This window comes from Petromyzon marinus, chromosome 18 (assembly GCF_048934315.1).
Source record: "Petromyzon marinus isolate PM22_M1 ecotype Great Lakes invasive population chromosome 18, UKy_Petmar_22M1.pri1.0, whole genome shotgun sequence".
Lineage (NCBI taxonomy): Eukaryota > Metazoa > Chordata > Hyperoartia > Petromyzontiformes > Petromyzontidae > Petromyzon > Petromyzon marinus.
Genome location: NC_133684.1, coordinates 11,733,680 through 11,759,612, shown reverse-complemented (window position 1 = coordinate 11,759,612; position 25,933 = coordinate 11,733,680). Strand labels below are relative to the sequence as shown.

General features: G+C 46.5%; 2 protein-coding genes across 4 annotated transcripts in view; one reads left to right on the top strand and one right to left on the bottom strand.

The window, feature by feature from the left end:
* AASDH (aminoadipate-semialdehyde dehydrogenase) overlaps nt 1–9,764 on the bottom strand; it is a 62,503-nt gene extending 52,739 nt beyond the window's left edge. Inside the window, exons 1-3 of one of the 2 annotated variants that reach the window (XM_032956723.2) lie at nt 9,579–9,764; nt 7,040–7,330; nt 53–173 (exon numbers count right to left, since the gene is read on the bottom strand). In XM_032956723.2, the coding sequence (XP_032812614.2) occupies nt 53–173; nt 7,040–7,302 (384 nt within the window). In that variant the 5' untranslated portion in view covers nt 7,303–7,330; nt 9,579–9,764. The remainder of the gene's footprint in view (nt 1–52; nt 174–7,039; nt 7,331–9,578) is intronic. The other variant, XM_032956722.2, reaches the window with a different exon arrangement.
* A 220-nt stretch (nt 9,765–9,984) lies between these two features.
* The window catches only part of CHST10 (carbohydrate sulfotransferase 10), an 83,535-nt gene continuing 67,586 nt past the window's right edge, over nt 9,985–25,933 (top strand). Inside the window, exon 1 of one of the 2 annotated variants that reach the window (XM_032956732.2) lies at nt 9,985–10,065. The gene's annotated coding sequence lies outside the window, so the exon portion shown is untranslated. Of the gene's footprint in view, nt 10,336–25,933 lie in introns of both variants that reach the window. The other variant, XM_032956730.2, reaches the window with a different exon arrangement.

Below are 25,933 nucleotides of genomic sequence, written 5' to 3'. Positions count from 1 at the left end.
TAAGGACTCAAATTTAGACATGCCAGATCAGAAAGCAGAAGATAAGGCTCACCTGTATGAGGTCAACTTGTATATAGGCGAGTTGCATCGATGTCATTCGCATCACATGAGCCGTCAGTTTAGAAGGGCCTTGAGGATTTAGTGGAACGTAAGCTGCGCCAGCCTGCAAAATACTATTACAGCACAAACACATTCAAAATAATAGCTGTAATGAGGAGTCCAGGGGGTTGAGTGGAATATCGTGTAAAAACAATGAGCTGGCATTGCCAAGATCTTGACTTTGAAACTGGGTAGCCACACATGACTAAACTGCGTACTTCAAGTATGTGTGACAGTTTTATCACGATCACCAATGACTGGATGATTCCAGCTCTGACAACTTAACAGTTTGATTTGATTGACATGCAACTGGTGCGCCCTTTGCACAGTATGTAACTGGTATGCCGTGAGTGTAGCCGAACGGCCGACAGAAGTAAACTCTCTTCCCGGGCTATCCTCTAAGCCACGAAGGTGCAATACGAGAGCTACAACTGTCAACACCTCCACAACTTGTGACACGACGCCCATAGCACAATTGTCATGTAATTGTCTAAAAGAAAAAAAAAACTTTACCATGTTGAACACGATTCAAAAGTTTTACTCGTATAAATCAGCCGGGACGGTTGAGTTCTACGAAGGGGGGGGGGGTGATGTGGTGACATCGTTGGATGTCAACATGTTGCGTGCAGTGCCTGCTCTAGAGAGGCATGGCGTGCGGTGTAGTGACATCGTGGATACCACAGCGATGTGGGTGTAGTACCGGCCCTAGAGGGGCCCGGTGAGCGTTGAATGACAGTGCTAGATGGCACCACGCTTTGCGTGCAGTGCCGACCCTACAGGACAAGGTGTGTGAGTGCCGGCCGAAGGATGAGGTTACTCGAGGCCATGGCACTCTGGTTGACCCGGGAGGACACGTGACCAGGTAAGTCTACAAAGGGGCCCCAGGAGGGGGCTGGGGGGTAGTCACATGATTGGGACCCAGATCCTTCCCGATGATTCTGGAAGGTGGACATGACCAAGGGCGGAGCCAACCACGCCACAGAGAATATAAGCCGGGTCCCGAGAGGGACCGGGGTTGTTGTTCATCCTGGAAGAAACCTTCATCTACGTCTCCAACACAAGTGGACCCGGGCCGAAGCTGTTGGTCCCGGTCTGTAGTAGCAGTTACATTGTAACTAGCGTAGTTAGCCTGGTGTAGTTAGCCTAGTGGTCACCACCATAGGTTGTTATTCTGTTAAGGGGAAAGTTACCAAGTTGCCCCGGGGATGGCGACTTGGGAAAAAGAGAGTGAGGCACTGCCGGCGGAGCATCGCGACGACCATCTCAGCGACAGCTCACCGCTGTCGGGGAGAGTGCCGCACGTTCCGCATCCGCTGCGATGCTCGCTGAGCTTGACCACGAAAAGCCAGCGGTGGAGGAGAGAGCATCGTTTCCCGCCAGCGGAAAAGCTCCATGGCGCAGCCCGTGCAGGCGGCCGCCATTTTGTTTGCAGAGCAGGGCGGAAAACCTGCCAAGTCTGAGGCTGCGTCGAGTTCGCCTGTTGAGATTCCATCCCTCAGGCGTCTACTTTTTGTTAAATAATTTTCTGCAGCGGGAGGCGATTGGGTGGCCTTTAAGCGCCGGTTCCAGACGAACTGCGACTAAGCGGGATGGACTGAGGCAGAGGCGCTGACAGCGCTGACCGCCGTGCTTGACGACGCCGTGGCGGCATTTTGCACCATCCGGCCGTCGGAGAGGGCCATGCTCCAACAAGCCTTTGCTCAGATGGCGGCAATCTACGAACCGCCGTCAAATGTTAACCACAAGTTCGCTGCGCAGAGGAGGGGGGAGGCCGAGACGCCCCTCACCTTCCGCAGCACACTATTGGCGCTGCCTTCCCGAAGATCGACCATGACGGAGTCGACTCGCTGGTCTTTGAAAGATTGCTGACGCTGGCGAAAGACCTCAACATCGTTCTGCCAACTGTCGACGAAGACGATTTGTCTTCTCTCAAGGTTGCAAGATGCATTCAGGCGCACCTGCTTTTGCAACGACACAAGGGGTTGGCGGCATGTACCACGCCTCGTGAGACGTGTGATACACCCGAATACGTCGAGCCCGTCCAAGGCTGCGCTTCGGCCAAAAGCGGAGGCTGGCGGGGGGACGGCATGGTGCAACGGGATGAACAACTTCGATGGCGAAAGACCTCTCCTCGTCCTGGGAGCGGGCTCGTCGTGTGCTACAACTGCGGCCTGCCGGGACACATCTCATCGGGTTGCTGAGTGCCGCGACGACGCCTCCCCGGACCACCGCCGTCATCCATCCGACCGTCCTCCACTCCACTATATCCGAAGGCGAGTCACGCCACATCACACACTCGGCCCTTGAATCCACCTCACTCATCGCACTCGGATGTTTTTCATTCCCGTCGTGTGTCGGGTCGTGAGGATTCGAATTTTGCTAGGGCTGACTGGCCACTCTGACCGGGTCAGTGGTCAAAGTTGGCCCATAGAGTGGTTGCCGTGACCGCGGGTTCACCCGCTGTTATCGAAATGAAAGAGGGGGTTGAAATTAGAATACTCGTCGATACCGGTGCGTCCGCGACTATCATTTCCGAGTTGATTTTTAACATTCTTCCCCCTAAATGTCGTACCCTAAATCTCATCGGGGTTCCGTGCTTTGCTGCAAACGGCGGCTCATTGGGCATAATTGGGAAGATAACGGCAGAGGTGCATATTGGAGATATCAAATTGATGGGACCAGTTCTTGTGTCAACGTCCCTTGCTGTTCCTTGCTTGCTTAGGACTGACTTCTTGGGGAAGATGCCCCTGAACATTTTTTTGACCAAGGTTGCCTTGAGTTGCCATCAGGCCGTCGCATGGCCTTTTTGCCTTCTCCCACTCGATTGTGCACGGCCAACGCTACTGTATAGGCACTTGCGAGTAGGACCGTAAAGATCCCCCCGGCGTGCAAATGTTGGTTCCTTTATGGCTGCGGAAGCCGCTTGACGAGGAGGCGACTGTGGGAGGAATCCTCCTAGGACCCTCAAACAAAAGCCATTCGTGGGTTGACGTTTTTGGGGGCCCAGACTCTTGTGTCCAATGACCAGGAACTGTTCATTCAGGTCCTCAATGCAGAGTTGGACACATCTGTCATATAGGAGGGCACCGTGCTAGCCCACGTATCACCCGCGCTTCGCGAGGGAAACATCGTTGGCGGAGTGGGAGTCGCGTCGAATGTAAAGCCGCAACAGGTTTTTGATGAAAAGTGGATGGATACGCTTTGTTCTGAGAATTCGAAATTGTCCCAGAGGGGGGAGTTGAGGGCGCTTTTGTGTGAATTCTCCGATGTGTTTAGCAAAGGCAAATTTTGCATCGGCCGCACTATCCTTTTGAGTCACCACATCGATATGGGTGATACCGCTTCCATCCGGCAGAGACCCCTACCAGTTGAGCCCCACAGAAAAGGAACACGTATGGCTGGCGGTTGATGAGATGTTGGCCGCCGATATTATCTCGCCATCCACCAGCCTGTGGGGAACTCCGATTGTTCTTGTTAAAAAGCAGGATGGTAGTTTGCGCTTCTATGTTGACTTAACAAGATCTCTGTGGCTGACGCATACCCCCTTCCTCGAATGGACGATTCCCTGGATGCTCTAGCAGGAGCACATTCTTTTTCGACTCTTGAACCTCTTATCCGGATTTTGGCAGTTGCCCCTAGATGAATCCTCTAAGCCCAAGACAGCCTTTTGTACACCACAAGGCTTATTTGAATTTAATCACTTCCGATGGGTCTTCACTTCACTCTGGCTACGTTCAAGCGATTGATGGAACTGGTTCTGGCTGGCCTCCAGTAGAACTCGTGCCTGATATATCTGGACGATGTTATTGTTTTTAGCCGTACGTTTAAAGAACATCTGGAACGGTTACGTGCTGTTTTTCTTAAGCTGCGTGAGGCAAACCTCAAATTGAAACCGCAGAAGTGTCACCTGCTCCAAAAATCTGTTCGGTACCTTGGCCACATCATAAGTAAATCAGAGATAGCGATGAACCCAGACAAAACCGCTTGTGTGCGTTCTTGGCCGAACTCCACATCGGTGGGGGAGGTGCAGAGTTTAATTGATTTTGCGTCCTATTACCGCGTTTTGTCGCCGGGATTGCCACTATCGCCAAACCTCTCCACGCCCTGACGGCAAGGGTTAGAAGTTCCATTCGGGGGAGGAGGCCGCATTTGTTGCGCTCCGGGATGGCTTGGTGAACATCCCTCCCCACCAATACCAACTTTTCCTTGTCGTTCATCCTTAATATAGACGCTAGCAACACCGGAATTGGCGCTGTTCTGTCTCAAATCGTTAATGGCATGGGGGGTGTTGTAGCATATGGCAGTAGAGTGCTGTCTCCGGCCGAACAACGGTATTGTGTCACACGCTGGGAACTTTTGGCTATTGTTTTTTTTGTGCAACAGTATTGCCCCTATCTTTATGGCAGACGCTTAGAGGTGCGCTCTGACCATGCAGCACGACAGTACACGCTGCGTATTGAACAGCCATCTGGCCAACTTTCACGTTGGTTGGAAGTCCTGCAGGACTATTCCTTTACTGTTTCCTACCGCAAAAGTACCCGACACACAAACGCGGACGCCCTGTCGTGATTACCAACGAGCGACGGATGCGTGTTTCTTGGGCTCGGGGTGCTGTAAGACGCCTGCCAAGGATTCGCCCCCTCCCCTTGCGGCATTGGCCGAGGTTGACACCTCTGATGAAGCCGACGGTCCTGAGGCGCGTGACGCCGTTATTGGCTTGGACCATGCGGAGTGGGGATGCCTCCAGGTTAAGGACGCTTCCCTGTTTAAGTTGCAAAGCCATGTCAAGGGGGCGGACGGGGGTGGGAATCGACAGGGTGTAGCCTCTGTCATCCTCAGAGGCGGATTGCTCATACATTGGGATGGAGGGTTGCGCCGTTACAACATTGTCGTGCCCACTGCTCTGCGGGGTAAAATCATTTGGGCGATGCACGAGCGACTGTTGCACCTGGGTGTGCATAAGACGCTAGCCACGCTTAAGCTCGACTTCTTCTGGCCCGGCATGGTGGAAGATGTCGCTAATGTATTGAAGGTGTGTGTGCAGTGCACGTGGTGGAAACCCCCGTCTAAACCCTGTTGCAATCCATCCGAGTTTCCCGCATAAATTAGCTGGTTGCTCTTGATATCATTGGTCCATTTCCTACCACCCCTCGTGGGAATAAGTATTTACTGGTGGGCGTCGAATATTTTTCACGGTGACCGATGGCCTGGCCGCTTCCCAACCACAATACTTGTGGTCAGACCACACCAGAGACAGCTTTCTTTGGAGCATAGTCTCAAATAGTCTCAAATGGTGTTAGACACCATTTGAGACTATGGTGTTAGACACCATTTGAGACTATTTGAGACTAGGCTCCAAAGAAAGCTGTCTCTGGTGTGGACCAATCAGTTTCAAAGACAATGCATATATTATCAGAGTGTTTTTTGTTTGCATTCTGACCACAAGTATTGTGGTTAATGCACACATGATTCCTTGTAAAAGGTTTCAGTTTGGTGTTTTAACATCTTAACACCTGTTTTGTTGCCAGAAAAAAGGAGAAAACCTATTCTCAGTATAACTTTGTCAAAAGTTTTGGTACGATATTTTTTACAAGTGTGCGGTTGCTAAATGTCACATATGGAACACAATGTGCGCAAACTAGGCTCCGTGACAGTCTATCTTTATTTACTCCAAAACCACAAAGTGCCGCACTACAGTAAATGGAAACCCAATCACACATCCCACATGAAGGGCACACCTGTTAGCAGACAGCAGCCTGCTGCTGGGCCCCTTGAGTGCTTTCGCACACAAAAGAGGCATCATGCAAACGCCGCCACCACCGACAATGATTATTGCAGGCGACTCAGTGAAAATTGCGGGAGTTGTGCATAACAAGGTGCGTCATGCAACAAAGGAACTTCTTTTGAGTCACTTGCACATTACAATCTCATCAATGAAATACGTTAAGTCAGTGACTGGTAGTCATGCACATAGATGCATTGGGAGCGTGTATGCTGATAATCACAAAGGAACATTGCTATTCCCGTCATCTAAATCATCCAGCAATACATTTTAGAGAATATATTTAGCAATTTCAACTTTATGATATTGTAAATGCTTCGTCTTCGATAACACCATAACATTGAAAAATTAATTAACCTTGCTGTTTATATTACTTCTACATTTTTTTCCAAAAAGGTTATCTGCAATATATTACCTCCCTTTGTTACAAACCTCTATTTTCATGAGCTTTCATTTGTAAAATAGATGTGCTTCATTAACATGCTGTCAACTAGATAATATAAATAATAATTAAAAATGTACAAATGTAGCACAGGCTGATGAATAGATTATTTCACAGTTTGACATTTTAATGAAGAGGAAACTTATACCTTGTAAAACGGAAGAAAAAAAATTGAAAGCAGCGTGCTATGGTACAATTATAATAATTACTAACCTCGGAAGCATCAATCAGTACAGTATTACGACTTTTTTTAAAGAGGGTCCTGCACTGGGATGTTTAATAATTCCCTGCATAGTTATATCACATGCACAATATAAGTAAACCAGGCTGGCTGCAAAAACACATCAAAGATTGATCATGGCAGATGACATCACAGAACTATTTCTGAATTCCCTTCAATGGGCTTCTCTATCCACTCTAAGAGTATGCCTTTAACATTCTCTGCAAAATACTGTTTTTCATACTCCTCAGTGGGAGTTTGTGCAGATATAACGGTGACCAAGCTGAAACCATCAATTCACTGTACTTGAGAATCCAGCTCAATCACAAGTGGCTGGCCAGATCAGATTCGAACCCAGGAAATCTGCAGTGCTGGCTCCGTGTTCTGACATGGTATTTGAGCCCAGTCACCCCTGAATGAATATTTGCTCGTTTGTCTTGACGATATGTGTGTGCATCTTAGATCACGTGGCTAGAGGCGAAGAAGCCTTGCTCACCCCAGGATACAAGCGGGAAGTTGAAGCACAGGATCCGTGAACAGTCCGACCACCGGGCTCGGATCTTCACGCAAGAGCTCGAGCAGCTCGGCACACACCTGCGCGGCCTGCTGGCACAGCTCGCCATACGTCACCTGCAGCACAGCCTCCCCGTCGTCGTAGCGCACCGCCACCGCTTTCGCACGCCCCGACACTAGCGAGTGCAGCGTGGAGCCACAGCTGCCCAGGTTATCGTGGCCACGGTGTCCTTCATCACTGCACATGGCTGTGTACGATCGATGCGCGTTTAACCTGTAATTAAATCAATACATTAATTATTTTAACAAAAGCATTTTATTAAACCAGGTAAGGCCCACTGAGCTATATAGCTCTTTTTCAGAAGCGATCTGGCCACAAATGATAGCTCAACGAAGTGGCTTATCACGTGGGAATTTATAGCAGCCAAATACTCTAAACTCGCGTTTATAAATGTGGAGTGAAAAACCAGAGGACCCGGAGAAAAATCCACTCGCCCACAGGGAGAACATGCAAACTCCAAATATACATGCGTCAGGGTCGGGATCAAACCCACGACCTCCTGTATACCTGGAGAGGTAGTCCACATTTCGCCACTGTAGCTCTCAAATACGATTTCAGATTGTACTGCGTGTTGCTCAGCGTTATGTCCAACGATTGCTCCACATGCTGGGAGCTTTTCTGAGAACACCCGGTGCCACCAGAAAAAATATCGGACCACTATACAGCATAACCACAAAAACCTACACAGTAATTAACTCCTGTATTTCGTTTGGTGCCATGCAGTATCCACTTGCAAGAGAAACCTGGGCTACTTTTACTGCATTCACAAATTTGTTCTTGATAACTGTTCAAGTTTACATATGGACGTAACTGCGGCATGGAATGAACTACAGTAATAACGTGAAATGTCAAGGGGCCTTCAATGTTAATACTACAGCAGATGGCATTCCTTTGCCTATGCTCCGGTGGGATTTGAACCATCGAACCCATGCAGATTGGCTAAGTGACAAATGCACCAACCACCCAACTATCCAAACATTGAGATAGTGCCATTGAGCTACACAACTCTCCTAGGGTAGCTAAACGATATTTTTTTTCGTAATTAGTCATCCTTATTTAAGCATCTGTAATTATACTAAGCACACATTTTTTTTCTGAATACATTTGAATGTCATTTGGTAACAGGGGAGTAAGAAATGCCTGAACTGGATCACATCTTGATGAGCCCTGGTACGGACTTGAACCTTGAGGTTAAGTCACCTAGTCACTGGTTAGACTTTATTTGGTCAACAAGGCAGCTGTTTTCAGTTCGAAGTTATTTAAACACAAAATAGAACTCAGTGATAATTAAGAGATCTTATGGCATTTGGTGTCCCAAAAAATAAATACCCAATGTCTCCAAGTGACGGTTGTACGTGGACAACTGTCAATCTTCTATAAACACATCTGGTGACAAATATTCCTGCCATCACTTCCACCCTGTGCTGCATACACAGATATTTCCCATTAACTCCACTTTATGATATTGATTGATGGTTGCTGTATTTTGCATGTGGGAGGAAATCCATTTTTTTTAATTTAATCTACACAAACAGGCCAGCAACCATTACAAGCATGTTTTAAACACAAAAAACCTGCTAATGACGTTGTGATAAATGAAAACCAGCCCAGGGCTCGCGGCTTGAACAAATGCTGCTGCCATACCAAGGGCCCATGAGGGGAGATGGATGTTATTCTATATGGGTGGTGAAACCCTTGCCTCCGCTTAAAAGTATTAATTGTTAATAATTATTAATATCCATTCTTTGATTAATGCGCTACTTAATGAAGGCATCCCACACCTTTCGGTCATAGGGTTTGTTTGACCATAATTGATTGATTTCCTTACCTTTCCTATACTTTGCACTCCTGTCATGTTTTTGTATTGTTTGTTGTAACGTTTTCGCCCGCCCTTCCTAGGCATGTGAAAATAGATTTATAGCTCATAGGATTCCTCCAGTATAAATACATATTCTTATTCTGGGTGTCCCAGGTCTGGGTGAGTAGATCATCGCTCGCCACTGATGACAGACGTGGCCTGGTTACCCGGCTTCACAGCGCAATGCGCCACCGCTCCATCACGTTGCAATGTACAATGTCAGCGCGACTCCCGTGCAGTGCTGTACGTGTCCGTTATTTAAAAAATGCCACGTTGATACGGAGTCCTGTCTCTGCACAGGAATAACCAGTGGACTTGACACAACACGTTGACACTAATTGTATCGACCTCTTGAGTGATGGGGGAGGGGGGGGGGGTGAGGCATTCATCCAGCAGTTTTTTTTTCAGTTTATTTATTTTGGTATAGCTCTGTGAGCCATTCGGCTCTTGAATCGGGTGCAACCACAACAAACAAAAACACGAACAAGAAAAACATCTTAAAGTGACTATGTGACTGTGCAAACAGAAAATACATGAAAAAAACAGCAATGGATAGGTTAAGGGAAGACGAGTGCCGTTAAATACACCGAACAACCGTCTTACCATTGAGAAGACTCCGCTGTATTAATTGCAACGTTCTAGCGCACCTGAAACGCGTGCGGCCACGCCGAATTGACGGAACAGAGTGCGGAACACAGCACCGGGCACGACACGAGCCGCCTCGGCCGTCCCTTACCAACATGGCCGACCAGCAAGCGTGCGACGGAAGAGACGTCGTACATAGGGCCGGATGTGTGACGTCCCCATATTTAACTGCCCCCCCCGTTACCCTGTAGCACCACCCACTGTTTCTTTCTCCGCCCCATTTGTCTAGCCCACGCCTCTTTTAACTTTAGCCACGCCCTTAACACCATGTAGCCCCGCCCTCTCTCCTTATAGCCCCGCCTCCTCCCCCCAATCCTTTCAAGCTGTCAACCCGCACGGGTCTCGTCGACCAATCAAGAGGCGTCTTGGCGGAGGGCGCGCGCTTCGTTGACCAATAATCAGGCGCGTAGGCGTTGGTGGGGAAGAGTCTCCACCGCGTACAGTGGTGGGAGCGCCGCGCCGCATACGCGCGGTGCCCGTCTCGCTCCCCGAGGGGTTCCCCTGTGCCTTTCCCCCTCTCTCTTCTCTCCTCTTTGCTGCCGCCTATCTCTCTGACTTTTGAGTGCGACTACTACGAGTTGGCGCGGCCGCAACGGTACCCGGGCACACGCTGCCCGATTCTTGTCGCTGTCCTCTCGACTCCTCCGCGGCCGCCGCGTTTCTGCCGCCACCCACAGAGCGCGGAGGCATGGAGCACGCGTGGCCCCCGTGAGCGGTGAGAAGCGTGAGGGGAGAGTCGAGAAGCGTGAGGGATCGCGCTGGAAATACCGGGCAGGCATATGGGTAATCGCATCAGAATGTTTATACTGCAGGAATACGATGAGCTATAAAGCTATTTTTCACAGATGTAGAGGCATGGAGGAAGGATGCGGTGATTAGTCATGGGTGGGTGGGTACACGGAGTTTCACCAGCAGCACGGGGAGAGAAACACTCGGGGAGATTGGTAGGAGCGCGGAGAGCATGTTGTTGAAAGCATGAGGGGCACTCGGGGGTGAGAAAGTATAAAGCACGCGATCACGGGGGCAAGCACGATAGGACATAATCATCCCTCGGCATCCATTCAGCTGCTGCACTCATCAGTTGATCGCGTCGCTCCATCTCCGCGGCAGCTGCCCTCTCTCGGCTGTTCTGCTTCCTTTGGCTGCTGCCACCTCCTCGTCAATGTCTTGCCCGTGACGTGTTCTGCCTGAACCCGCTCACTTTTTCCTCATGGTTCAATGTGATGTCGCTAACCTGTGTGTATTGGAGGGAGCGGTGGTGCAGCGGTTAGCACGCTGCGCAAAAAGAACCCGGCGACCCGAGTTCGATTCCCGCAAACGGCCAACACCGGTGACGATTATCTGAACCAGTCCTTGGCCTCCCCTACGTCGACTCAGCCTCAAATGATTTCCTTGGTGCGGTGTGTAAAATTGTCGCCACTGGGGGAGACAAAGGTGGCGTTGCGTGGTGTAAGCCACCCACCCCCTCGTGTGCCGTGTCGACCTTCATAAGTGCTCGCTTACAGCACTTGCCCCAACAGTCTGTTAAGGCTACACGGAGAATGTCTCTCGCGATCCGTGCGCTCTTCTTCGTGTTGCTCGGTGCAATCCACAATCGTGCAAAATAGCTACATTTCACACTTTCGCAACGTTTTTGTCGCATTATTTCCAATGCTAATCCCTTGTTTCTCACCCGTTTGTCATAAGTAGGCCTTCTTTGCATGCGCATTGATGGTGAAACGCATGCTCGTGTTTTCGGCGCATTGCTGTGTTTGCTGTTCATTACCAAGGTCACTTTTCCAAAATAGCGTCAACCCACGTCAACCTCTTTAATTCATAATTTTAATCCGGGCACACCATCGATAATAGCTGCCATAAGTAAACAGGTAAACACACGCTCGCTGTGTGGTCCACTCGTGTTGCCCCGACAGTATCTTCATTGGGTTTGTGATCCTTGTTCTACTTGACAGCAAGGATTTATTTCGCACCCTATTTATGTTGAGCTCAACTTTTGCAGGCCTCTTTATTACGTGGTTAAATCATGTTGTCGTTGTTCGTTGCCGCTGGTTGATACAATGACGTGTCGTTTAGCAAATCACAGATGGTGAACGTTTGTTTAACTGGTTGGCGACATTCCTCCCAATACATTTTTTGGAAGACTCGTGTCACTGAATAAGTTGCGAAATGTGATCCTTGCCTGGGTCCCCTTCGAAATTTGTGTTTTGTTACGTGCTGTGAGGATGGGCCGTTGCCCGGAACGTTGCCTATTATGTATGTTTACTTTTAAGGTTACCGTGTTATTGTCGAACGTGTTGTGTTGGCGTTTATCACGCTCTTCATGCAATCGAGGTTTGTGAAACCTTGAATGGCCGCATCTACGTCTAGTCCCAATTGCTTTTTTACATAGTCAAACAATGCTACGCATAATTGTTTTTTTATATATTAGTATCTTTCAGAATCCCAGGAATGGGTGATCGATGGTAGAAAAACACTTCCGAAATCCAGCTTCCTCTCACGGTTTTCTGACCTCTAATTTGTAATTCTGGTCTCAGTGATTCACGTGAACAGTTGGTATACACGTGAAGAGAGCTACATCACAACCACATTGTCAGTCCACTGCAGAATGAAGGCCTCCTCACGCTATTGTCAGTCATGGAGGTTGTGTGACCATGCTTCAGCACGCTGGACAGTGCAGTTTGGTGAACGTGGGGCCCACCCACAACCCGTTCAGAGATAACTCGCCACTGACGTTGGCTGGATATTGATCTGGCCACAGGGGTTGACGCTGCAGTGTGCGAACCACTGCACCACCGCTCCCTAAATAAGGCGGCGAATTGTAGTTCTTCAAGTTGGTTTAATCTCCCTTTTTTATCGATGAATGATTAAATAATTTAATTTCTGTGCACACGTTTAGTAAATAGGTCCATAAATTTTGTTCCAACAACTGGCCCTGCTTCTGTGATGTGAACGGTTATACCATCTGATCCAGGAACTTTCCCTTTTTAATGCTATGAAGGGGAGTATTTGCTTTAAAGATTGATATCTGGATTTTAATCTTCAAAACTGTTTGATGCCTGGAATATATGGGGGGTTTTCCCCTGCTTATTATAGTCCTCGGTCACCTGCAACTATGGTAGTGAGAAGTGTGCTATGATGGTGAGGCACAGAGGAGTGGAAAGCAATCTCTGTCAAAACTAACTAAACTATTTTTATTTTAGCAGGCAAAGCTCACTTTTTTCAGAAGCGACCTGGCCACAAGTGATAGCTCAACGAAGTGGCTTATCACGTGGAAATTTATAGCAGCCAAATACTCTAAATGCATGTTGCTTCTAAATGTGGAGGGAAAAACCGGAGAACCCGGAGATAAATCCACTCGACCACGGCGATAACATGCAAACTCCAAGTATACAGGCGTCATGGTCAGGATCGAACCCACGGACTCCTGCATACCAGGCGAGGCAGATAACATCTCACCACCAATGGCACCCTAAATTAAACAAATGATGATCCTGTGTCGGCAGTGGTGCACAAGCACAATAAAAACAACTCATCACAATCTTCGATAGCACCTCTTATTAGCACGGTTGACTACGTATGGTGTGTGAGAATTTTAACATGCATACTTAAAATAAAAAAATAGGTCACGTTTCGGGGAATGTGAGAGATCGCTCTTCTCTGCTGCCCCCAGAGTCTGAAACTCTCCCCAGCCATCCGCCCTGTTGACTGCCACTGATCAATACAATGCTCAATACCTTCCTCTTTTCCTCTACTCAAGACTGTCTCTAATTAAATTACCGAATTACTATACATCCTTTCCACGGAACACCCAGTCCCACTGTCCTCTGCACCGTCTTGAGATGCGGTCGCATTTCTAGTCTGCGAATATATAAATCATACTTGTTTGGGGGAGGGGCATAAGGGAAGAATGACCGGGGTGCACGAAGGAATACAGGGCAAGCAACAAAGGGGGACTGGATGGAGAGCACTGGGGAAGAAAAGGAGAGGTATGGGAGGAGGTGGACTGAGTGAAGAAGCATGTATGTTGGATGTTAAACTTCTTTTGCACCGTATGCGGTCAACTCTGATAACCGGAGAGCACCGGGGAAGAAGAGATGTGTGGAGCAGCAGAGTGGAAGCCCCTTGTGGACGAGCCCAGGGCTTTACATGCTATTGCTGTCATGGGGCACAGAGGCAGTTCATCACATAGTCTCCCGGGAGGCAGCATCATAAGTACAGCATGGGACGTTGGGAGCAAGGATTTTGAATGGGGTCCGGGAGCAGCTTCTATTTTGTAACGCGAGAAGAAGCGCGTGAGCCTTCTTGCTTGGATACATCTGGTAAGGGGGGGAAGCAACTCCATTGCTCTGGCATGAGAGAGAGAGAGTGGTGCATGTTAAGGAGGAAACGGTCAATAGTTTGCGGTTACAAGTTACAGGGTCCATTGCGCTGGCCAGAGGGGAAATTGTTTTATTGGTCTGCGCATCTTGATTACCTTTGCATTCCCGCGGTGAGATTCCGTTCCATGGGGGACCGAGCTATTGCATGCATGGCCCCTCTATTTTGGAACGCTTTTTCAAAACACATCGGGGATTCAGCTTCAATTGAGCTGTTTAAGTCTAGACTTAAAACATTCCTATTCAAGAAGGCTTTCACCTCATTTTATCTTCAGGCTCTTGCCCTTTTATTATTATTAGAACATTTGATAGGTTATGCTTTTTGGGTTTTTTATGCATATTGTGCACAGTGCTCTGTGATCCATGGATGAAGAGCGCTCATAAGTATTGTTTATTATTTTATTTGGAACAGCTTTGTTATTACTGGAGGGGGAGTAAATTCATTGCGCTAACGTGTGGAGCGAGAGTAACGGCAAAGGAGGGAGCAGCTCTCATCATTGCTCTCACATGGGAGGGAGTTCATTGCTCTGGTACAGGAAGAAATGGGCTACATTTCCTTGGCACAGGCAGGAAGAAGGACTGCATGGGAAACGGCAGCTTCACGAGTGGTATGGACAGGTGCAGGATTGTCAGACAGTGCAGGCAGATTTATTATGACATGTTGAGATACTCGCGCTCCACCAGGGATGGAGCAGGCTGCTGCTTTAGTTTATGGAGGGAATGTACAGACAAAATGGGAAGTGGTGGCACATCTCATTCAGGTAAGGGAGAGTAAGCAGCATGCAACATCCTTGTGCGTGACGGTATAAGTTTGTTGCGTACGGAACATACTGCATTAGCCTTGTACGGGAAGGCACAGCAGATGGAGCATGCTACATTCGCCCTGTTAGACGTCTGTGTGTATAGAATTGTAGTGAGTGTGCGCAGGCTTCATTATCCCAGTAGGAGATGTTCATGCAACAGCATGCTGGTTGGTATATGGAGTGTGGTACAGATCACACCATTGTGCGGCCCTTAGCTGTTGAAGCAAACACAACGGTTGTCCTTCCCACGCACCTCCGATTAGCACGGTTGGCTACATACTGTGCGAAAGAAGTTCAACATGCATACAATGGTGTGTGTGTGACATCAAGGAATTATGTTTACTGTCAGTAAATGTAGTCTGCCAAAATATGTTTTGTAGGCAGGTGTGAAGTGTTTATTCTGCTTGTGTACGCATATTTTTGGAACGTTCATGATTATAAGTGATTTGCTACGTTTGGGGTTATTATTGTATGATAAAAATATATAAGAAATGTTAATTCAGAATGATAATTAATGTTTGGATCTTAAAGCTACTTAGCATTACAACAAAGTATAATTTTATAAATCATCAGGTTATTGATGATTATTATTTTTAAATCAGGCCTTGTTAATACCGTACTTGCTATACTTTTTGGTTCTTCAAGTAAAGTCACGTAGATAGAAAATGAATAGATCACGACGTTTCGATCGCAACACAAGCAACCGTCATCACAGATAAGGGGAGTCATCTTCAACAAACACAGCAGAACTGCAGATGCTTCAGCAGATCTCCTGCTGTGTTTGTCTCATCTGATGACGGTTGCTTGTGTTGCGATCGAAACGTCATGATCTATCCATTTTCTATCTACGTGACTTTCCCAAAAGAACCAAAGCGTGGATTCCTGCAGTCACAAAAGCTTCAAATCAAGTACTTGCTATACTTTAGGAATGCGTAAACCCAGCTTGCATCTATTTACAGAATAGCTTCAGTGTTGCTCGTGCTGTGTTGCTTGTTGACAACATCCACTTCTCATCAAATTGAACTCAATACTCGTTGGTCCTTTCGGTAAAGTCATGTTGAAAAATAATAATAGATCACGACGTGTCGATCGCCCAAAAGCGGTCGTCCTCTTGTGTGGCGATCGAAACGTCGTGATCTATTATTATTTTTCAAAGTGATTTTACCGAAAGAACCAAAGAGTATGGATTCCTGCAGTCACGAAAGCTTCAAATCAAAATTGAACTCAAGTTTGATTAGCAACTTAAACGCCATTTGAGATCTCGAATTTCATGAAATTTTTCACATGGTGGCAGTAACATCAGTTGGGTTTGTACAAGAAACACTGTACCTTATGTCTATATCCATTATTTTTTAAGCAAAATAGGCATGGTAAGATGGGTTTGAATCAGTTCATCTTATATGTATTGGTCTGTCTACCCTGGTTTCCTCCCGCAGGAATAATTACATAATCTATAAGGAAAAAAGTTTTGCTGACTGACTGGAGGGTGAGAGGGGCAGACGAACGGACGCGGCCAAAGAACGTGCCGGCTGCTAGTTTATATGTAAAGGGGAGCTGGCCAAACATCGCAATGCAGGAGGAGCCTCATGAAAAAGTGTTTTGAATCTCAGTGAATCCTTCCTGGAGAATACATTATTGTGTAATGCATTGGAGAATGAGCCAAACGGTAATACAGTGGAACACGTATCTGCGATGGTGTGAAGGAAGCCCGTTGCAGATAAGCAACATTGGAGTTGAAGATTACTCCCCTTACCCGTGAAAGAGATTGCAGATAATTTAAATCTAGCATACGATGCAATTCCTCGGCTGTTACCCGCAATAGCTGCGGCCAATAAATATAAACTGTGCTGTGCAATGTGGTTGCAAAGACGTCAGCGGAGACACTGGAAGAGCTAACAATCCAAATGTCGTTGAACATCACGCGCAATTTTTTATCGTCATTGTCGTCTGTGGCTATTGCGCCGTCGGCTCTCTGCCATCTCCTGTGTGGTTTCCAGCTTCAAAGGGTGCCACCCCAACCAACACCCATTGCGGTAATGATCTTGCATGCATCACTATCTTGTCATTATTTACTGTAGATTATTGCCCATTATAGGATGAATGTATCGCCTTGCTTTCCGTAAGGAACTGCGGACAATAGCATGCTTTAAGTGCCCTTACAGTGACTCCACGTTATTTGTGGCCTTGCAGATACTAGGAGTGCCGATCGGCAGGTAACGGGAAGAACCATTGATTAGGTTGTCCACGCAGATTATATTTTCTCGTGTAAAATGCCAGGGTTGTATGCCCCCACACTGAAATTGTTGGTGAGCTTTTCAGCCAAACACCTGCAATGAAATACTTGTTATACATGTTCCAGTGGCTGACGTACACTAGACGTGTTTTTATGCAGAAGATGCGTTTAGTCGGGTAGGTGTGTGACAAAGATGTTCGTTTCTGGAAGAAAGCATGACTGGTATAGAGTGGAAGGCTTTTATTACATGTTGATTAAGGGCAACAAGTTGTTAGACAAAGGGACCTCTGCTCAAATTTCGGTGTCCCAGTTCGGACATTTTTAAGTATTCCACTTTGAAAATCTTGCGTTATAAAATCATAACTGATCAATAGCCACCTGGTATTTTTACCAATTTGAACTGATAACTTGAAATAATTTTCTCTTTGATTTACAAATACTGTGTGTATTTAAACAAATATTGATTCCGATCTGATCTGCCCCTTGTAAACTATTTTTTATGATGCAAGTCGAGGTGCATAAATATTTCTCAGGGCTCAGCCTCGGACAGCTCCGGATGAAGTTGAGCCTTGGATTCACCGATACAAGCGATATTGTTTCAACACGACTTCCTCGCTCATGTACATAACCTTTACGATGTTGGCCCTGCAGTGTTACCTGACAAGGTCAGCTTCGTCATGGCATCATCTGCATTATTGATGTCTATCTGCAACGTGTTGCAGCCAATTCACATTTTGCAGTGGGGCCGACGTGAAGTGGTTCTTTGTCTCACAAATGTCGACTGTTGGAAAAAAACAATTCCATATTGAAGAATTTGTAAGCAACTGCAAAGATAAAACAAACTGAAAATTCAAAAACATTATTCTATTTCATTAAATAATATTCGTTTACATACGTGTATATTACTGTGCCATAATTACATCCTGATATTTTAATTCCACATCCATCGTGTAACCTTTATACGGTAATCCCTCGCCAACCACGGGGGTTAGGTTCCTGGAAAAGGCCACGCAAATCCGCGGTTGGTAAAGTACAGGGGTCTATGGGAAATAGGGGGTTAGGGGAACCAACGGCCATGGTCAGACTCGTCATAGCTTAACTAAGTTACCTGTTTATTAACTAAACCCAATAAAATACAGGACATTACACAACATAATAAAACATAAGTAAGCATTGCATTGACTTCACATAGCTTTAATATTAATGATGATTACAATGAGATGATGGGGAAGGCTTGGTTAGAAGGAGGGAGAGGCTTAGCCCACCCTCACCCCACTTCCTCCGGGTCATCAATGACATGTATAGGCAGGTGAGAAGGCAAGCACAGTGGCATTGCTGGCTGGATCAGTGGTGCTGGCAGCTTTAATTGGTTGTGCTGGTTCTTAAAAAAAAATAGGATGGATGGCTGCTGCATTTTTGTAAGTTTCGGTACACCACCTCCCCTGTATGGTTGCGATGCGACATGGCCTATGCGCTGCGAGAATCGCAACAAAACAGACGAACAGGTGATAATCTACGCCGCAGCGCCACGGGTGGCACTGTGGCATGGAGGAGAACCGCGGCTTCGTGAAATTTGTAAATGTGTGTTGTGGACCCGTGTGCACCCGTGCACGTGTGCGTTATTTACACACTGCGGGCGTACCCGTGGATACTCAAATGTCCAGGCCGCGGTTGGTAAATTGGTATGCAAATAAACCGTGTATACATGAATTCCGCAATTGGAAAATCCACTTTTGGCGAGGGATTGCTGTATATCTGTACGCAATGGCAGAGCATCCAAGTCCCTTAAATCCTTGATGTTAAAATATTGTCGAGAAACTCTGTGGTTGAGAGTCATTGCTGTCCTGATTTCTGCTGCAGAAGATGCAAGTGTGCTTTACATTACATTTTTAAGCATTCATGCTATTACCAGAACTCTTTGGTTCTTTCGGTAAAGTCACGTAGATATAAAATAAACTACATTATTACCAGTCTGAACTTATGCAAGAGTTTCAATATGGTTATAAACTGTAAATCAAATCTGCCACGTAATATCCACTTAGTAGACCGTCGCCAAATAAAAAAAATATATTGCACGAATAACTAAGTACAGGTGCCGCTTTTCACGAAAGGGATGCGTTCTTCAAAATAACGCGCGTAAAACAAAATTTAGTAAAATTGGAAGGGCTTTTCCCAGAAATGTAATACTTCAAATGAAGCATGCGTTCAGGATAGATGATAGTTTTTGGTTCTTTCGGTAAAGTCACGTAGAAATAAATTAAATAATAATAGAATGCGATGTTTCGATTGCAACACAAGCAACCATCATCAGGTATAAATGAATGAGAAAACAAACATAGTCAACTTGGAAATATAATGCAATACAACACAGTCAGCCAACAAAACAGTCAACACCCCACCTGGTTGATTACGTTCTTCCAAAGATTGCTAAATTTGAGAGAGAGACAAAACATAGACACGGAGTAATTCCTGCAGTCATGAAAGCTTTGAATCTAGTTACAGTGAAGGAAATAAGTATTTGATCCCCTGCTGATTTTGTACGTTTTCCCACTGACAAAGAAATGATCATTCTATAATTGTAATGGTAGGTTCATTTGAACAGTGAGAGACAGAATAACAACAACAAAATCCAGAAAAACATGTCAAAATTGTATCAATTAATTTGTATTTTAATGAGGGAAATAAGTATTTGACCCCCTCTCAATCAGAAAGATTTCTGGCTCCCAGGTGTCTTTTATACAGATAATGAGCTGAGATTAGGAGCACACTCTTAAAGGGAGTGCTCCTAATCTCAGCTTGTTACCTGTATAAAAGACACCTGTCCACAAAAGCAATCAATCAAATTCCAAACTCTCCACCATGGCCAATACCAAAGAACTCTCCAAGGATGTCAGGGACAAGATTGTAGACCTACTCAAGGCTGGAATGGGCTACAAGACCATTGCCAAGCAGCTTGGTGAGAAGGTGACAACATTTGGTGCGATTATTCGCAAATTGAAGAAACAAAGGAACTATCAATCTCCCTTGGCCTGGGGCTCCATTCAAGATCTCATCTCGTGGAGTTGCAATGATCATGAGAACGGTGAGGAATCAGCCCAGAACTAAACGGGAGGATTTTGTCAATGATCTCAAGGCAGCTGGGACCATAGTCATCAAGAAAACAATTGGTAACACACTACGCCGTGAAGGACTGAAATCCTGCAGCGCCCGCAAGGTCCCCCTGCTCAAGAAAGCACATACATGCCCCTCTGAAGTTTGCCAATGAACATATGAATGATTCAGAGGACAACTAAAAAAGTGTTGTGGTCAGATGAGACCAAAATGGAGCTCTTTGGCATCAACTCAACTCGCCGTGTTTAGAGGAGGAGGAATGCTGCCTATGACCCCAAGAACACCATCACCACCATCAAACATGGAGGTGGAAACATTATGCTTTGGGGGTGTTTTTCTGATAAGGGGACAGGACAACTTCACCGCATCAAAGGGACGATGGACGGGGCCATGTACCGTCAAATCTTGGGTGAAAACCTCCTTCCCTCAGCCAGGGCATTGAAAAATGGTCGTGGATGAGTATTCCAGCATGACAATGAGCCAAAACACACGGCCAAGGCAACAAAGGAGTCGCTCAAGAAGAAGCACATTAAGGTCCTGGAGTGGCCTGGCCAGTCTCCAGACCTTAATCCCATAGCAAATCTGTGGAGGGGGCAGAAGGTTCGAGTTGCCAAACGTCAGCCTCGAAACCTTAATGACTTGGAGAAGATCTGCAAAGAGGACTGGGACAAAATCTCTCGTGAGATGTGTGCAAACCTGGTGGCCAACTACAAGAAACGTCTGACCTCTGTTATTCCCAACAAGGGTTTTGCCACCAAGTACTAAGTCATGTTTTGCAGAGGGGTCAAATACTTATTTCCCTCATTAAAATGCAAATCAATTCATAAAATTTTTGACATGCGTTTTTCTGGATTTTTTTTATTATTCTGTCACTGTTCAAATAAACCTACCATTAAAATTATAGACTGATCATTTCTTTTATTTCGATTTAAAGCTTTCGTGACTGCAATGATTCATCTTCTTTGGTTCTTTCGGTAAAGTCACGTAGAATGAGAATAAAATAATAAATTGATAAAATAAAATAACACAATAATATTCTCACGACGTTTCGGCCACAACACAAGCGGCCTTCATCAGGTGAAGGGGGCGAGACTGTCTGGTAGGACAGCGCTGGAGTGAGAGAGCCACGTTCAGATCACGGCTTTTAAGCTGTGTGAGAGGAACAAAGAGCCTTGACACAGGAATTAGCATAAAATTTAGCATTGAAATGGCTGAATGATTAGCTTGTGACTGGTCACAGAAATAGCTATGTTAAAAGTTAAAGCATACACATCCGCAGAGGCACCCATTGTTAAAAGGAATTAGCATAGAATTTAGCATTGAAATAGCTAAGTTAAGGCATACACATCCGCAGAGGCACCCCTTGACAATGGGATTAGCATAGAATTTAGCATTGAAATGGCTGAGTGATTCGCTTGTAACTGCTACAGAAATAGCTACGTTGAAGTCAGAGCATACACATTCACCGAGGCACTTAGTACAAATCAAACAGGAGAATTTAGCATTGAAATAACTAGGCGAATTTAGCATTGAAATAACTGGGTGATTTGCTAGTGACTGGTCACAGAAATGACTACACATCTGAGCTATTCACAGTACTATATAGTGAACCAATAAAAACTAAAATATAAATTACCTTCATGTTATCAATAAACTCTATATTCTCCAATCAGCTAAGCTACCAACCATAAGTCGTTATATATCACAATGCTATATGGCGAAAAAATGGGTGGATTCTTACCCTCAAATTTCCGTACCACGGATAGCTATGGGCCCCGTTCAGACGGACGAGTTCGTCCATGGTCGGAACAGAGGAGGGGGAGAGAGACAGCTGCGAGGCCCTAGTATGCTCCATGTTGTAAACCATACCATTAACCGTGGTGTGAGAGGTATTAAGAGGCAATGCTGGCGAAAGAGCTGCGGTCTGAAGGACATCGTAAAATTACAATTAATTAAGAACAGAAATGATTTAACATTTCTGTTCTTAATTAATTGTAATTTTAACATTTCTGTTCTTAATTAATTGTAATTTTACGATGTCCTTCAGACCGCAGCTCTTTCGCCAGCATTGCCTCTTAATACCTCTCACACCACGGTTAATGGTATGGTTTACAACATGGAGCATACTAGGGCCTCGCAGCTGTCTCTCTCCCCCTCCTCTGTTCCGACCATGGACGAACTCGTCCGTCTGAACGGGGCCCATAGCTATCCGTGGTACGGAAATTTGAGGGTAAGAATCCACCCATTTTTTCGCCATATAGCATTGTGATATATAACGACTTATGGTTGGTAGCTTAGCTGATTGGAGAATATAGAGTTTATTGATAACATGAAGGTAATTTATATTTTAGTTTTTATTGGTTCACTATATAGTACTGTGAATAGCTCAGATGTGTAGTCATTTCTGTGACCAGTCACTAGCAAATCACCCAGTTATTTCAATGCTAAATTCGCCTAGTTATTTCAATGCTAAATTCTCCTGTTTGATTTGTACTAAGTGCCTCGGTGAATGTGTATGCTCTGACTTCAACGTAGCTATTTCTGTAGCAGTTACAAGCGAATCACTCAGCCATTTCAATGCTAAATTCTATGCTAATCCCATTGTCAAGGGGTGCCTCTGCGGATGTGTATGCCTTAACTTAGCTATTTCAATGCTAAATTCTATGCTAATTCCTTTTAACAATGGGTGCCTCTGCGGATGTGTATGCTTTAACTTTTAACATAGCTATTTCTGTGACCAGTCACAAGCTAATCATTCAGCCATTTCAATGCTAAATTTTATGCTAATTCCTGTGTCAAGGCTCTTTGTTCCTCTCACACAGCTTAAAAGCCGTGATCTGAACGTGGCTCTCTCACTCCAGCGCTGTCCTACCAGACAGTCTCGCCCCCTTCACCTGATGAAGGCCGCTTGTGTTGTGGCCGAAACGTCGTGAGAATATTATTGTGTTATTTTATTTTATCAATTTATTATTTTATTCTCATTCTACGTGACTTTACCGAAAGAACCAAAGAAGATGATCATTTCTTTGTCAGTGGGCAAACGTACAAAATCAGCAGGGGATCAAATACTTTTTTCCTTCACTGTGGCTGTCCCGGCTAATACCAAGACTTAAAAAAAGACAAATTTAAAATTTAGGGCAGAATGACAAAAGACATCCGCGTTGAAAAGAACTAGCCGCTCGACTATAGAAAACAACAACAACAACAATGCAATATGACGAGAGTTAGTCATGCAAGCCACCTTAAACGAACAATAACAACCGCACCGGGGTACGCACAAAAAAAATGTTTGGCCTTGGGAATCGAAAGTCCACTTCGTGGTTTGGACAGCTGCTATCGCAGCTGTAAAGTTCTCGACCGGGTCCGTGACGCCGGTCCAAAGCATGTGGCGGAGTCTCGTGGGCATCTAAGACTAAGAGGGTCTTATTCCGTGGGCGGCACAATGCATTTCCTGGGTTACACAATTTGGACGACCGCCCTGACACGTCGGACACCAGACCCCGGCCGTACAGGGTATGGAGATGAGATATCTGGTCGGGGATGGACGTATTGTTTGATGCACCATGGGTGGAAAAACCAATGGCGACGCCGCACCTGTGCTCTCACATTCTGAGGCCGATTCACTTCCACAATCTCGACCGGTCCCCGCCACGGCCGGGGAAACTTAGGTGATGTCCGCAGCGGCCCTTACGGACAATGCAGCCATGCTCTGTCACCGACAGCCCAAGCAAACACGTGCTCACGCCGCCCTGCTCTCTTCTCATTTGCGGCTTGAGTCCTGGCAGTATTTTCCTTCGCCGTGGCACATGCCTCCAAAACCTGCCTGAGCGTAACCTGCAGCAGCACGGGCACGTCCCGTATTTGGTTCCCTGAAGCCGTACCTAGTTGAGCCTTTATGGGGGGCTCGTGCTCCCGCCCATACATTTAAAAAAAGGGGAAAACCCCATAGAGGCATGTGGAGCCATCCTGTATGCTGCCAGAACCCCTGGGACATGCAAGTCCCAGTCCGTTTGTGCCTCATTCACTGCTAGACAGAGCATAGATGTTGTCATTCAATTCAAGCGTTCTACTATTCCATCCGTTTGAGGGTGGTATGGGGACATTCTAATATTTTAATAACCAATGCATCGCACACCTCGCGCAGTAGTTTAGATGAAAATTGTTGACCCTGGTCAGTGAAAAGCTGCTCTGGGGCACCCTTGTCCAACATGTAACCGAGTGGTAACAAATCAGCAATGGATGCAGCTGTCTGGTCTGGTAACGGCCAAGCCATTGGCCACCTGGTAAAATATTCCACCCCCACAAGGAGAAATGTGTTACCCCTTTATGAACACGGAAAGGGACCCAGGATATATAGCGTGACCAATTCGTTGATATGGGACACCGTGATGGACTGCAAGGGGGTTAGGTGTACTCTTTACAACCCATGACCAGGTGATGAACATCAGTCGAAAATTCCAGGCTAATAAAAATCTAGCGAAAAAAATCAACCGCATCTTGCGACGTCCAAGGTGCAGTAGCTTATTGTCATGCACCACACGCGCCGGCTTACCCCGTAGGGAATTGGAGACCACCAGGCACCGATGCTGGGTGACCCCCATCCCACCGCAACAAGTCTCCGTCGTGGTTAACGAACCGCGAGACCCCCGCCGAGGCAGGAGTATCCCGCTTTGTTTCAGCCCGACGCCGCAAAGCCAACAACGAACCATCTTCCATCTGCAGCTGTCCCCATTCCACAGCCCCAGTCTGCTGTCCCTATGCACATGCACCGCAGTAGGCTCTGCTTCCCCCAGCGAAGCCACAACTGCCGGCGACACAGATGCAAATGGTTTACACCACGCTCTGCTAGACACACACATGCACGCAGTTCCCCACAAGGCAGCCGAGATAACGCGTCCGCGTTATTGTGTCTTGCTCTCTTCCTATAGACCACCTGGAAGGAGTACTCTTGTAGTATTTCCAGCCAGCGTGAGAGCTGGCCAGAAGGTTGGTTTACCCGCAGAGAATACTGCAGGACCGTATGGTCAGTGTAGACCACGAAGTCCCTGCCATAGAGGTAGGTCCTGTATTGTATAAAACAGACCATTTCCAGCTCCCCTCAGGTTACACAATACTGTTGCTCAGCCGGCAACAACGCGACTACCATAGACGATGACCCTCTCGACTTTGTTCTTTACTTGAGACAGAACAGCCTCCTTACCTAAGTCACTCACGTCCGTGTCTAAGATGAAGGGCAGGGGGAAATCGGGATATGCCAAAAGGGTTGTATTGGAGAGGCAGTCGCGTAGTGCGACAAATGCAACCTCTTCCTCTCCCCATTTGAACTTCTGGATCTTAGCAGTCAGTGCATACAAGGGCTTTGCAACGATCACGAATTGCGGAACGAAGCGTCGATAATAGGACGCGAACCCGGCAAAACTGCACCTCGCCCACAGACTTTGGGGTTGGCCAATCCCGCACACATGCCATTTTGTCGGGGTCTGTTGCTATTCAGGAAGTGCACACAATGTCCCAAGTACTGTACAGAGGATTGCAATACATGACATTTAGTGGGCTTAAATTTCAAATTAGCAGAGCGCACCCCTGGATAACGCCATATGTAACCACTGCAAATGCTCTTCGAATGTGCAACCAAACACGATCACATCATCCAAATAAATGAGGCACGAGTCCCATTGCTGGCCTGCCAGAACCAACTCCATGAGGCTCTGGAATGTGGCAGGTGCCGAATGCAACCCATCGGGAGACAAACTGATACAGTCCATGAGGCGTACGGAATAGAGTTTTCGGTTT